The following is a 13,149-nucleotide window of genomic DNA, read 5'->3' on the forward strand; positions in this document are numbered from 1 at the left end:
GATGAAGGAAAAAAGCAATGTTATGGCTTGATAAAATAAAGTGGGCAAGTAGAAAACCCAGATTTTAAAAAGATAATACCATTTACAAGGTGGAGAGGCTCCTTCTGTTTCAGGGTTGAATGAGATAATGCCATTTCCTCTTCCTGGCTCTGATTTTTCAAATCATCATCTGTGGAGATCTTGAGCCCCGAGAACTTCCATTCAGTGTAGTTAACCTGCTGTAGAATAAGAACAATTTGAGGGACCAGCGATTGGAGTAATGGTTATGTTGCTGGACTGCCATTAGTTGACGGTGGTTCGAGTCCCAGACCCGGTGGCTTAAACTATGCTGGGTGCATGTATGTGCCCAAGATCCTGAGAGGAGGAGAAGGGACTGTGGTATGGCCATCCCCCTCGGGGGAGAGGTGACTTCTTACTTTCTGTTTCTCTGTCTCTCTCTCTTTCTGGCGAGCGTACACACCAAAAACCTCTCAAAAAAAAGAATAAGAACAATTTGATACAGATGATACTGTTTTCGTTTTCTTCCTTTCTCACTCTTTATTTCTTCTTTCTTAACCTGTCTCTCTTTTTTTGTACATTTCTTTTTTCTTTTTCTTTGCTTGCTATAGAGTGTATGAGTTCACCAGAGGGAGAAGAGAGAAAAAGAGAAATGCAGAGAGAGAGAAAGTGAGAACACACCCCCTAGGAGCATGTCCATGTTGCAATCCCTTCTCTTCCATTTTCCTTTTTTGATTTTAAGCACATACACACACACACACACACACACACACACACACACACCTGGTGTGTTGTTCAAGCTGCCAGGTTTGGTACTTGCACTATGTAGTCAACCATTTGGGATCCAGCTGCCCTATCAACCACATCATCAACTGGCCCAATGTTAGCTCTTTTAATTTTAAAATTTAGTATGTGTTTTTAAATAAATACCACACACACACGGTATTAAAGTTCTAAGCATAAACCATAGATAACATGATATGCTGAATTAAATTACATTGAAAGAAAGTGACCAATGCATTTGATTAGTTATGATGTTGGTTTATCTTGTATGTCAGCTTCTGCTTCTACCTCTGAGGATGATACATCTGGGGACACTATAACCCATATTTTAGTTCTTTAGGGTTTTAAGGTCTTTTTTTACTTTCATTTTTATTTTAGATTTTTGCTATAGGGTGTGTGGAGAGACAAAAAATGAGAAATCACCCCTCAGGGGGATGACCACACCACAATCCATTCTCCTCTTGAGATTTTGAGTACACATGCACACATGCCCAGCGTGAGTTTTAAGCCACCAGATCCAGGACTAGAACCATGGTCCAATATGTGAGAGTCCAGCAATGTAACCATTATCTCATATGTAGGTCCCAGGATTTTAAGGTCTTACCTGTAGTGTGTTTCCATTTAAGATATTACGACTAAGATACTCCATCCTGTTCTTTCCTTGGGCACCAGATCTTTTGCCATGTTTTCTTCTTGAGTAGCTCGTAACCTGATGTTCCCTTTCCTTTCTTTCTCCCACTTGAGGAAGTTTTCTTTTTGCTTGGTACTGGCCAGCTTCAATGGGAATCTCATTATAGTCCATCTGGTCCTGAATAGAAAGATTGAAGGTGAGAGTCCAACAACCTTGACGCTCAAGAAAGGGATTTGTGAACTAGCATTAGACTTCCTTTCTATCCTATAGGGTATGGATGCCCGCTAGAGAGACAGAGAGAGACAAAAAGTGAGAAATCACACCCCAGGAGAGATGGCCACGCTGCAATCCCTTCCCTTCCATTCTCCTCTCAGGACTTCGGATATGCATGCACAGGCGGCCAGTGTGAGTTTTAAGTCACCAGGTCTGGGACTCGAACCACAGTCGACCACTGATGTAACTATTATGCCATCTGCTGGTCCCATACTTCCTTTCCTTCCCGCCACAGAGCTGAAAGAACCCCCTTCTCACCTCACAACAAAACCCAAGGTCTTGCTCCATCAATAGTCTATAGATGGGGACCAGCAGTTAGCGTAATGGCTATGTCACTGGACTCCCATGTAGTCGACCACGGTTTGAGTCCCAGACCCAGCGGCTTAAACTCACGCCAGGCGCGTGTGCGTGCGTGCCCAAGATCCTGAGAGGAGAATGGAGGAGAAAGGATTGCGGCGTGGCCATCCCCCCTGGGGGGTGATTTCTCACTTTCTTTCTCTCTGTCTCTGTCTTTCTGGCAAGCGCACGCGCCCTATAGTGAAAACCTCTCCAAAAAAAAAAGAAAATAGCCTATAGGTGGGATACAATTTAAGTTCACAGAACACATTGACAGAATTTTTTTTTCTTCCAATTTTAATACTGTCACTTTAAAATCTGCTCCATAGGCGGGGCGGAGATCTACGACCTAGGAAGTCCTGGAGAGGTACCTGGGGAGAAAAGGATGCCTTTTCCTCTTCAGATGAGAGCTCTACATTGTCTTTGGCATCTATGTCCTTGGTCGGAGCATCTGGTTTCAGGAAGTTCCCCTGCGGTATGTAGTGAGACTTCCAGTCCAGCTGCACTTGAATAGAGCCATTGGGCTTCTCTGCAGGGTCAGTGAGGTTGAAATCACCTGCCAAAGACAGAGACATTAACATGAAATAGGCAAGTGGGCTTTCGTGAGCACCTTAACTATTTCTCCCCATTTTTTATGTTCTGTTTTGTTAGTCATTAATTAACATCCATCAGATAATCATGGTGATGACACACTCAAAAGTAACATGAACTACCAGGATAATAGAACATGAAAAAGGGGAGCTGGGCACTTCCGGGTTTCAGGAAGACACAGAGGAGGCAAGGAGAGGACTGTAGCTTGCTTGTTATCGGTCACCCAGCCAATAAATCATAACGCGTGATTATTACTATCTTCAAATGCTTACTATGCCTCAGGCATATCAAGAAAACCATTCTCTACACTGAAGTGGCCCTAAGAAAATTTAAGCAAAAGGGCTTTTTCCAAATGCCAGACTTCTGACTTACAACATCGATGAACAGGTGGCTCACTCTGCCCCTCCTCTTTGGTGAAGGAGTTGTGAGCAGAAGGGTCAGCCTCTTTTTTTTAAGCAGTTGTAATATTGGGAGGAGGGGCACCCTGAACATTTCCTGGAGTATCCAGAAGCTTGTTAAACATCGTAAGTACTAGCTGTGCTTAGCGCTTAGGTATGGTGAGTACTGTTTAAACTTCCTAATGAGAACGTGGCTACTGCTTCCAGGACCATGGCCACAGGGTCAGCCTGCCCTGGATGCGCAACAACCCTGAAACTAAAGTAGCCTGGTATGGTCTCGATTCCATGCTGGGAACGAAACAAAACAAACAAACAAAACCAGGAAATTTGCCATTGTCATGGTCTGGCACAGAAGTCTCCTTTAATCTGTATCTAATATTTAAAAGTGAGAGAATCTGGGGGGAGTGTTGGGTCACCGTTTATAATCCGTCATGCACTAGAAATCAATAAGCTTTAAGCAGTGACACATCCTGGGAAACACTGCAGAGTTTGAAAAGTTTGTCCAAAGACAGAGGTACAGAATGCAAGCTGGTGGGTCTACCCACTTGTTTTTGTTGCTGAAAAAGCAGCAGAAGCCAGTATTTCCATATGAGCAGTGAGGCTCTAAGTCTTGGGCTCTGTTGCTCTTGACAATATTCTAAAGTCCTTTTAGCAGGCCGTAAAAGAGACTGTTCCAAGCAAGTAATCGAAGAAAAGTAAAATCAGGACAGGGAGGCAACACTGGGCAGAAAGCACACACGCAGGTGTAATAACCTTGAACTCCCACCTTTAATACATTTGTTTTGTGCAAGAGGCAGCAGGGGCACTTGGGCTCGGCCAAGGTAGGAGCCAGGTTCTGAGTCTTCATCATCAAACACGTATATAGACAAGGCCTTCTGCCTCAGATAGTGATCCAGGTCAGAGGTCACAAGCACTGGGAAGCAAGCCCGGTCTCTAAAGTAGGGATTGTTACTGGCTGGAACAATGACGGTGTCATGGTCCGGAAAGGTGAAGAAGCGGTACATGACATATGGACTGGGTTGAGTTCCTGGCCATCGACTCCGGAGGCCGCAGCACCTGGTGATTTCAATCCGCAGCTCATTCTGAGGTTTCCGAGTCGCTGATCTGGACTGGAAAGATGTTGGTCTTGGATTGTGGAAAAGGGCGTCTGCGAGTGCTGTGGGTGAAGCCCAGCACCCTTGATGAGGAAGAGCTACAGTCTAGAATGTCATCACCCTGACTGGTTATGGAGAGATCTAAGGACCTTCCCCTGCCTGCAGCTACACGAGGGAGATGCCAGCGCTAGGCACGACCTTGGAGGATGGCAGGGAAGCTATTTCGTTCCCGGCAAGGAGAGGCAGCTAGCTCCAAGGGCATGATTTCATGTGAGACTCCAGCTTGACCAAGGGAAGAATCTGCACTATCTGTGGTGTGGCAGGGTTTTTCTTTTTTTTAGACACTCTAAGGACCTTCCCCTGCCTGCAGCTACACGAGGGAGATGCCAGCGCTAGGCACGACCTTGGAGGATGGCAGGGAAGCTATTTTGTTCCCGGCAAGGAGAGGCAGCTAGCTCCAAGGGCATGATTTCATGTGAGACTCCAGCTTGACCAAGGGAAGAATCTGCACTATCTGTGGTGTGGCAGGTTTTCTCTTTCGTTCACAATCAACAAATACTTATTCAGAGTGGAAGGCTGAGCTGTCTCTGATGAGCTGTTTGCTGAGGCTCCTTGGAGAGGTGAGGGCACATCCTTTCGCTCACCTCATCCTCCTGGGCCTCCCAGGCACCAAGCACGTTGGCTGACAGGTAGGCCTGGGCTTTCCTTCGTTTATTGCATGCCTGTAGGCTGGGTCTAATGGGGAAGCGCAGCCTCATCCAGTACTCTAGCACCCCGAAGTCTTCTCCGCCAGCTCCTGAGCAGCAGAACGAATGAAATGCATGGAGAATACAGATGATGTGGCAAGGATCAGAAATAAAGGCAGAGGAGGGGAATGGGAAACCACCGGAAAAGCAATAGAGACTGGAGGAAACTGGACCAGTCCTAGGAGCTGCCGGAAGCCAACAGCACTTACCAGTAAGCTTGACTGTGCCATAGACCGTCTCCACAGTCTCTAGCACCCTGTAAAAGCAAATCCATCCAGTCGCAAGGGTGTGGTGTTCACCGGCCACAGCCTGGTGTAGATCAAGCCGGGCAGAGGCCCCTTGAAGGTAGTACAAGAGAAGGGGATCTGTCTCTACCACATACTGAGAGGTTAAGTCATAGAGGGGCTGTGGCCCCACAGAGAGTGGGGTACAATGGGTTTCAAAATCATAGAAGGAATAAGTACAGAAAGTGGTAGGTTGGGTGTCTCCCGCTTGAGCCAGGGCAGCAGATGTCAGGAAGGCCTGGTGGATGTGTAGTTCAAAAAGATTCTCATTCTGATGCAGCAGAGATGTTTCCACTGTGTCCTCATTTTCCCGGGATGGCAGTGTTTGCAGAGGTAATGACAACTGTCGAGTACCGTAAGCAACATCTTTGAGCTGTTCTAGAGGAGAAAGAAAACTGCCTATCCATTAAAGGGTAGGGAGTTCTTCCTTAGGGTAAAGGAGGGTGGGCAGGAGGAGAAAAACAAAACAAAACAGAACAAAACAAAACAAAGTGCAAGTCCAAGTTGTGATAATTTTAAGAAACAAAGTAACGCAAAAGGAAAAGCAAGAGCATGCCAACATGTAGCTCTGGACTCTGATAGCCAACTAATCCAACCCTGCTTCCGAAAGAAGGTACAACATGAGCGACTGGAAATTAAATATCGAATTCATGAAGACACTTGAGGCACATTTCATGGTATAAACTTTCTTTTGGCATATAGCAAGATCCTAAGAATTAATTAGTATCTCTGTAAAAGAAGCATTAGAAACATAAAATCTGATGGTTTTCAAAAGTTTAGAGTATTGGCCATGGAGAGAACAGAAAGTTACAGACCAGTGTCTGTTATGGGACATTGAGCCCCAGTGAAGAAATTCTCTTCCCCAGCAGAGCAGTCACAGAATTTTCATTCTGTTCAGAGTTTGGTTTCATCATTAGAAGGCCAGCAAATCTAATTTTTAAAATTTAACTTTATTTATTTATTTATTTATTTATTTATTTATTTATTTATTTATTTATTTAAATTTGACCAGATTTATTTATTTATTTATTTATTTATTTATTTTTGACCAGAGAGGGACACACACACACATGCGCACACGCACACACACACACACACAGAGAGAGAGAGAGAAAGAAAGCTAGAAAGCAGCTGCCAGGTCTGGGACTCGAACTGCGGTTGGTCATGTGGGAATCTAGTGCCCTTAACCACCACGCCACCTACTGGCCCACTGAAAATCTAATGTAAGTCAAAGAGTAATGGAGTAAAAAAAATAAGGAAATTTACTAGAAAAGATAAAAAATATTAGTTGTAAGATGCAAAGATAGATATGTAGACAGTTTACCAAATTCGAGTAGTAATTCTTTTTTTTTTTTTTTTTTTTTTGAGGTTTTCGCTATAGGGCAAATGGGCTTGCCAGAAAGACAGAGAGACAGAAAGCGAGAAATCACCCCCCAGGGGGATGGCCATGCTGCAATTCCTTCTCCTCTATTCTCCTCTCGGGATCTTTGGCATGCACACACATGTGCCCTGCATCAGTTTAAGCCGCCAGGTCCAGGACTTGAACCGTGGTTGACTACGTTGGTGTCCAGCGATGTATCAATTATGCCATCTGCTGGTCTCTTATGTTCAATCAATTATAAACTTAAATTTATAGTCTGCTTCAAATTAAGGAGTATTTGAGTCATCTCTTCATGTTAATGGTGACAGTTCCATCTTAAGAATTAAAGCAGTAGAGAGCCAGCCAAGTTGCATGGCGGTTAAAGCTTCTGGATCTCACATCAGCAACTATGTCATGGCTTGAGTACTGGACCCAGTGACTTGGAAAACACATTGGATGCATGTGTGTGAGTGCCCAAGATCTTGAGAGAAGAATGGAAGAGAAGGGATTGTGGCATGGTCACCACCCCTCAGGGGGGTGTTTCCTCACTTTCACTCTCTCTTTCTCTCTCTCTCTCTCTGTCTCTAGTGAGTGCACATGCCCTATAGCCAAAAAGTAAAAAATAAATGGAATTGAAGCAGTACAATAAAATGTTCTGGGCATATCTGAATATCTTTGTGTGTGAAAAAAAATACAGAGACTAACTAATGATTTCTTTATTGATAAGACTAATATAACTAAAGGAAATATATTTTTAAATTATATTACATGACACAGACTTAATAGTCTTAGTATATTTTAGGGCTAGTTGGAGGTGTAGTGGTTAGGGTGGCTGGATCCCACGTGCCTGACTGTGTGGTCTGAGTCCCAATCTGGTGGATTGAGAACCATTCCAGACACATGTGCGTGCATGCCCAGGTTCCGAAGGAGAGAATGAAGAAGAATGAAGGAGACAATGGCAGCACGGCCATCCCACTGATTTCTCACTTCCCCTCTCTCTCCCTCTGGAAAGTACACATGTCCCATAGCAAAACTAAAAACTAGAACTACAATAATAATAATAATCTCGGCATATAAAGAACTTATACAAATCAATAAAATATAATTAAAATATGGACAAAAGACAGGATGAGATCATTCTCAAAAGAAATACACAAATACGCTGGGTACAATAACATGGCCAACTATCTTGGCGTATAAGACTGAGACCACACTCTGGACAGCAAGAACAATTAAACGTGGAAAGAACCATGAGATGAAATTTCCATGATGTATCTGGCCAGCTGGCCTCCCATTTTTTTGAGTTTTTTGCTATAAGGTGTGTGTGTGTGCTTGGGAGAGACACAGAGAGGCAGAAAGAGAGAAATCACCTTCCAGGGCAATGGCCATGCCACAATCCCTTCTCCTCCATTCTCCTCTCAGGATTTTGGGCATGCGTGCACATGTGCATTGTGAATTTCAAGCTGTGGGTCTAAGATTCAAACTGTGGTTGACCAAATGGGAGTCCAGAGCCTTAACCCTACACCACCTGCTGGCCTCTGCCCTCACGTTGTTGACATCCTTGAACTGCAACCAAGATTCTAGACTTTGAGAGAAATCACAGAAATGGATGGTAGGAAATGAGTAATAAAGACCTATTACTTGATAAAAACTGCTTTATAGGCCTTGCTTGAGGAAACAATGGAGAGACAGACAGAAAGAAAGAAAAAAACATGGCACCCTGAGGGTCAACAGGGACATACTCTCACTCTCAAAGTAGAATCAATCCCCTGAAAGCAATCGCTGGGCGCCCTGTTGAAATTCTCCAGAAAAATCAGAGAAATGCAGACAAGATGGGTGGAAAGAAAAGCTAACTATGTTTTGGGGCTGGTAGGTGGCATGGTGGTGAAGGTGCTGAATTCCCAAATGGCTGACGATGGTTCTAGTCCTGAACCTGGTAGCTTGCTTTCTCACTCTCCCTGTGTGTGTGTATCTGGTTAAATTAAAATATAGCAATAATAATAATAATAATAATAACAAAATTAAATACATAATTTTAAAAAAGAAATGCCAACTGTGTTTTAAAACAACAAAGCTGATAAAGAATAGGAGGGCTAAGTCGCATGCTAAGGGCAAAAGCAGCAGCCTTCTAGGCAAGCACACAGAAGTGACATAGGCCTTAGCTGTGTGAAGGGTCCCAAGATGAGGAGAAAGTACTAAGACTAAGACTTGCCAGATGTTGGGAGGCCATAGCTTCTTAAAATACCTTCCAGCTGCTTGATACGGTTGTTCTTGAGGTCTAGGAGTTGATTCAACCTCTTCAGTTTTTCTTTGTGATCTCTATTTTCATTATCGGCTTTTGTTGTCATTGCCTCCAGTTCCTCCTGAAACAAAATAATGTCTGAACCTTTCCACCTCTTTGGCCCAGAACCAAAGAGCCCAGATAAAAAGGTGGTGCGTGCTGGATACAGAAAACTCTGCTATCTCCTTAGTAGGGCAGATTTGTCCACTAGAGAATGGCTTGGGTTCCTCACAGAACTCTCTAGGACTCGTTGTGCTGTTAGAGACATAAATAGTATTTTCCTTGGACTGGAAAAATTTGAACCCAGAAGCTTCACATTTGCCATTTTCATTAGCTGGCCCCTTCACTGGCTTCTAGTGCCAAGGTGCCATGGAGATGTACGAGTCCTCGAGTTCTTCAAAGGACAGCACACCTGTGTTTGAGTAGCACAGCATATCACCTGGCATCGGCCCTGGAAGCTCAGGTCCTGCTTCATTCCCAGGGAGGGGTTCCCATGCGCCCATTTACCCCCTTCCGGTACCATCTGTTCTTGCACCTGATAACACACGTTGATTTTGCGCTGTAGAATAAGCATGTCTCTGGTCTTTTCTAGTTCCAAGGTGGTCTCTGCATGCGATACTTGTAGCTCATTTAACATCTGGGATAGTTTCTTTTCTTCTTGGTTTTGTGGCTCACTAGGCTATAGAGGGAAAAGCATTGGTAAAAGGGAGTAAAAATACGACAGGTACAGTAATAACTATTTTCCATAAAGCAGTTGTCGGTCGCAGTACAACACCAGCAGCAGAATCTACTCCAAAATGTCCCAGGGGACTTGAATTACTTCACAAGTGTTCTCTCCCCCGGTCCTCAGCTTCAGTAGCAGCAGTGAAGGGAGATTATACAGCCTCTAGTGACTGTTCGCTTTTCAGCAGATCATTTCAAGTCCTCATCTGAAAAAGATCCTAAATCTCATGAACCGTAAAGGGTGGGAAAAACGAGTAGAGCTCTGGAAGCTTTTTCCACTCTCAGCCTTCTCATATCCTTCCAAACACTGTCCTCAATCAGGACAAAATAATATTCAGCTAGTTTTCTAATCTCCTTTTCTTTCCTGGGGAATATGTGCTGAAGATCCCTCTGTAGAGTAGACTCGGCTGTTTAACGAGGCTCTTACCTCTATCTGAGTGGCTTCTCGGACTAGAGCTGGGTGCGTGGTTGGCTCAGATTGCCTGTCAGGAGATGGAAAAATTATGGCTGTCTTTTGGAGGAGTTCAACTTCCTCTTTATGTTTCTGAAGCATGTTGGTGACTTCAAGTTTCAGATCCTTGTTCTCAGCTGGGGAAAAAATAATCCAAAAAGTTGACACTCCCTAATTATTAGTATCCATGGTCAGAACTGGATCAAGTGTAAGGTACATTTTCCTGATAATGTTCAATTCATTTCCTAAATTTGCCCTTAGACAAGCAAGTCTCTTTTCATTTCTACAAAGAGCTTCTAGTTTCTTGACCCGATAAACTGAGGTGACTGCACTTGAAAAACAAAACAAACAAACAACTGCAGAACTATAACATGGAAGGTGGAACAACAACAATGAAACAAAAACAGAGACAGAGTCACTTGAGCGAGGTGATCCAAGCATTTTGACAACACCATCCAAACCAGTATCTCACCACCCCCACCTCCACTCCATTCCGACTTGTTGGCTGTTCGTTCTCTGGGGCACCGTCTTCATACCCACCCTGGCCTGGCGGGGAGGTGGGCGCTTCTGTGCGTGTGCTCATGCTATGTGCAGATGTACTTCAGGAAAGGAAGGTGATGGGTATTTAGTGTGCAGATCGCTTCACCATCATGCACTGAGACGGGGTTAACTTGCATTGTCCCTAAGGTCCTTACAGAACGTCACTCACACTTCATCCATACTACAGGGTCCTTGGCATATGCCCCTAAGCTTTACCCTCTCATGGCTCCTGCCTGTACTTTTTAAGATATCGTTTTTCTTTTCTTTCACTTTCCTACTTGAACATACCAGAATCTGAAGAGATGTAAATATAGTGAGACTAAATATAAAGACTAGGCTAGGAAAAATAAGTAAGATGAAGGTCTTTTTGACAGTATTTAAATATCTTCTGAATACTGGGGTCAGCACGTATTGTGGTGGTTGAGGCAATGGACTCCCGCATGGCCAACCGTGATTAGAGCCCCAGACCCGGCAGCTTGATAATCACACTGGGCATGTGTGTGTGCGCATGCCCAAAATCCCAAAAAGAGAATGGAGGAGAAGGAACTGCATGGCCATCCCCACTGGGGGGTGATTTCTCATTGTTCCTCTCTCTCTCTCTCTCTGTCTCTCTCTCCAGCAAGCACACACACCCTATGGCAAAAACCTATAAAAACAACAACAACAAAACCCTTCTGAATGCTATTTCCTGTGAACCAAGAGTTAAACAAGGGAGGAAACGATAATAGTAACCAAAAGTAGCAAGTTGCTTCTCAATTTCAGGTATTAGGGACCTAAAAAAATATGGTTTGCACTCACCTCTAAAATGATTAATGAGAATGATAAAAGACAAATTCATTTGCAATAAATTAAGTGAACATTTAGAAACATAAGTTAAAAATTGCCATCCTCCCAAATGGAGAAAACATGACATAAGAAGTATATATACAAGGTAGGTAAGCGTCAGGTTTCTTTGATTATAAATCTGAATTCATTGTCAGTGTTCTTTTTTTTTCCTTAAAGAATTATTTTATTTAACTTTATTTATTTATTTTAATTTGACCAGAAAGGGACAGAGCGAGAGAGAGAAAGTGAGAAAGCGAGCCACCAGGTCCAGGACTTGAACTCCACCTCAGCCATGTGAGGTCCAGTGCCCTTAACCACCACACCACCTTCACCACCATACCACCTGCTGGCCCCACCAGTGTTCTTATTCTAATTATCTACCAATCACAAAACAATAGGGTCAGATGAGATCACTGGAGAAGTGATGGCCAGTTCCTGCAGGGAGCGGCCAGATCTGAGCAACACAATAGTGACCTTCAAACACACGTGGAAACAGGGTCCTGTGCTGACGGCTGCAGGGCTAGCGAAAGCTTTAACAAGGATGAGATTCTGTCCTTCTTGTGTCAACACTGCAGGGCGGTGTTCGTGAAAGGAATCTCTGTGTTAGTCAGAGAAGGCCCAGAAAATAAGAGAAAGCTTGTATACAACTACAGGACACCCGAGGTCCAGATCTTCATCACATCAGAAAACAATTGGCTTTGCATTCCGTTTCTCCCTCCCTTTTTGCCCTATAAAAGAAAAAACCTGCGAAAGGCTCAGGACCATAACTGCCTCCATCAGAGGAGTCTGGACCTCCCAATCCCCACTTTTCTCTACTTGTGTGTGTGTGTGTGTTCTCCCCAATCTACCGCTGCTCGCACTCAAGTACACGTTGAGCAGTGCAGGTCACTGCAAACTCCCTTTTCCAGGCGTAGAGGAGGCCACGTTTGAGAGGGCTCTGTAAGGCCCGACCTACCTTTCTCTCTGGACAGCTGAAGTAAGACCTTCCTCTTCTCTTCCAGCTCAGCATCCAGCTGATCTTGCAGTTGAGAGACTTGCTGCTGTAGCTGAGCTTGTAGAAGCTCATTGCTCCAGTGAGGCTGGTTACTGCTGTCCAGCATGCTGACAATGGGAAGCAAGCTGTCAGGTGGAGACTCCGAGGTACGTGCTATGACGTCTTTACTCAACAGTTTCAGCATCTCCTGGGCTTAGTTCATTATTCATTCCCCTGCATGTTTTTTCCTGCCCCAGCTTTATTTGTAACTGTCACTTACCAACTGCCTTGGAACTTTTGGGTCCCATTGAGGAGTTGCTCAGTAGGACTTCTATTTAGGTCTCCATATCTTACGGAGTTAAACACCCAAACAATATCCATTTCTCAAGGAACTTCTCCAGCATGACGGCTTTCTTTCTTTTTATACTAAGTATTATATTGCAGGCTGCTGCCAAGTGTGTATAAAATAACTATCCTTGTGAAGTAGAGGTTTATGAAAATGCAGAGAGATAGATGTTAGGGATTGACAAAAGTAGTGCAGAAGTTTTGTGTATCATGGCACATGTGTTATAGGAATATTCCGTGTTGACTTCCCATTTAGCTATTTTAAATATTCACTGGTTCGGGGAACCAGCAGTTAGCATAATGGCTGTGTCGCTGGACCCCCACGTAGTCGACCGTGGTTCGCGTCCCGGACCCGTTGGCTTAAAACTCACGCCAGGTGCGTGTGCGTGCGTGCCCAAGATCCCGAGAGGAGAATGGAGGAGAAGGGATTGCGGCGTGACCATCCCCCCTGGGGGGTGATTTCTCACTTTCTGTCTCTATGTCTCTCTCTGTCTATCTGGCGAGCGCACGCGCCCTAT

The 13,149-nt window shown here is 44.3% G+C and overlaps 1 protein-coding gene across 1 annotated transcript in view; it reads right to left on the reverse strand.

Moving 5' to 3' along the window:
- Positions 1–13,149, reverse strand: part of RPGRIP1 (RPGR interacting protein 1) — a 79,805-nt gene that overhangs the window by 29,753 nt on the left and 36,903 nt on the right. Inside the window, exons 10-19 of the mRNA XM_006161422.2 lie at positions 12,269–12,414; positions 9,925–10,085; positions 9,310–9,453; positions 8,706–8,856; positions 5,059–5,511; positions 4,748–4,899; positions 3,776–4,118; positions 2,392–2,576; positions 1,385–1,588; positions 80–218 (exon numbers count right to left, since the gene is read on the reverse strand). Coding sequence (XP_006161484.1) covers positions 80–218; positions 1,385–1,588; positions 2,392–2,576; positions 3,776–4,118; positions 4,748–4,899; positions 5,059–5,511; positions 8,706–8,856; positions 9,310–9,453; positions 9,925–10,085; positions 12,269–12,414 — 2,078 coding nt within the window. The remainder of the gene's footprint in view (positions 1–79; positions 219–1,384; positions 1,589–2,391; positions 2,577–3,775; positions 4,119–4,747; positions 4,900–5,058; positions 5,512–8,705; positions 8,857–9,309; positions 9,454–9,924; positions 10,086–12,268; positions 12,415–13,149) is intronic.

The sequence above is a fragment of the Tupaia chinensis genome, unplaced genomic scaffold, assembly GCF_000334495.1.
Source record: "Tupaia chinensis unplaced genomic scaffold, TupChi_1.0 Scaffold138584_1, whole genome shotgun sequence".
Taxonomy (NCBI): domain Eukaryota; kingdom Metazoa; phylum Chordata; class Mammalia; order Scandentia; family Tupaiidae; genus Tupaia; species Tupaia belangeri.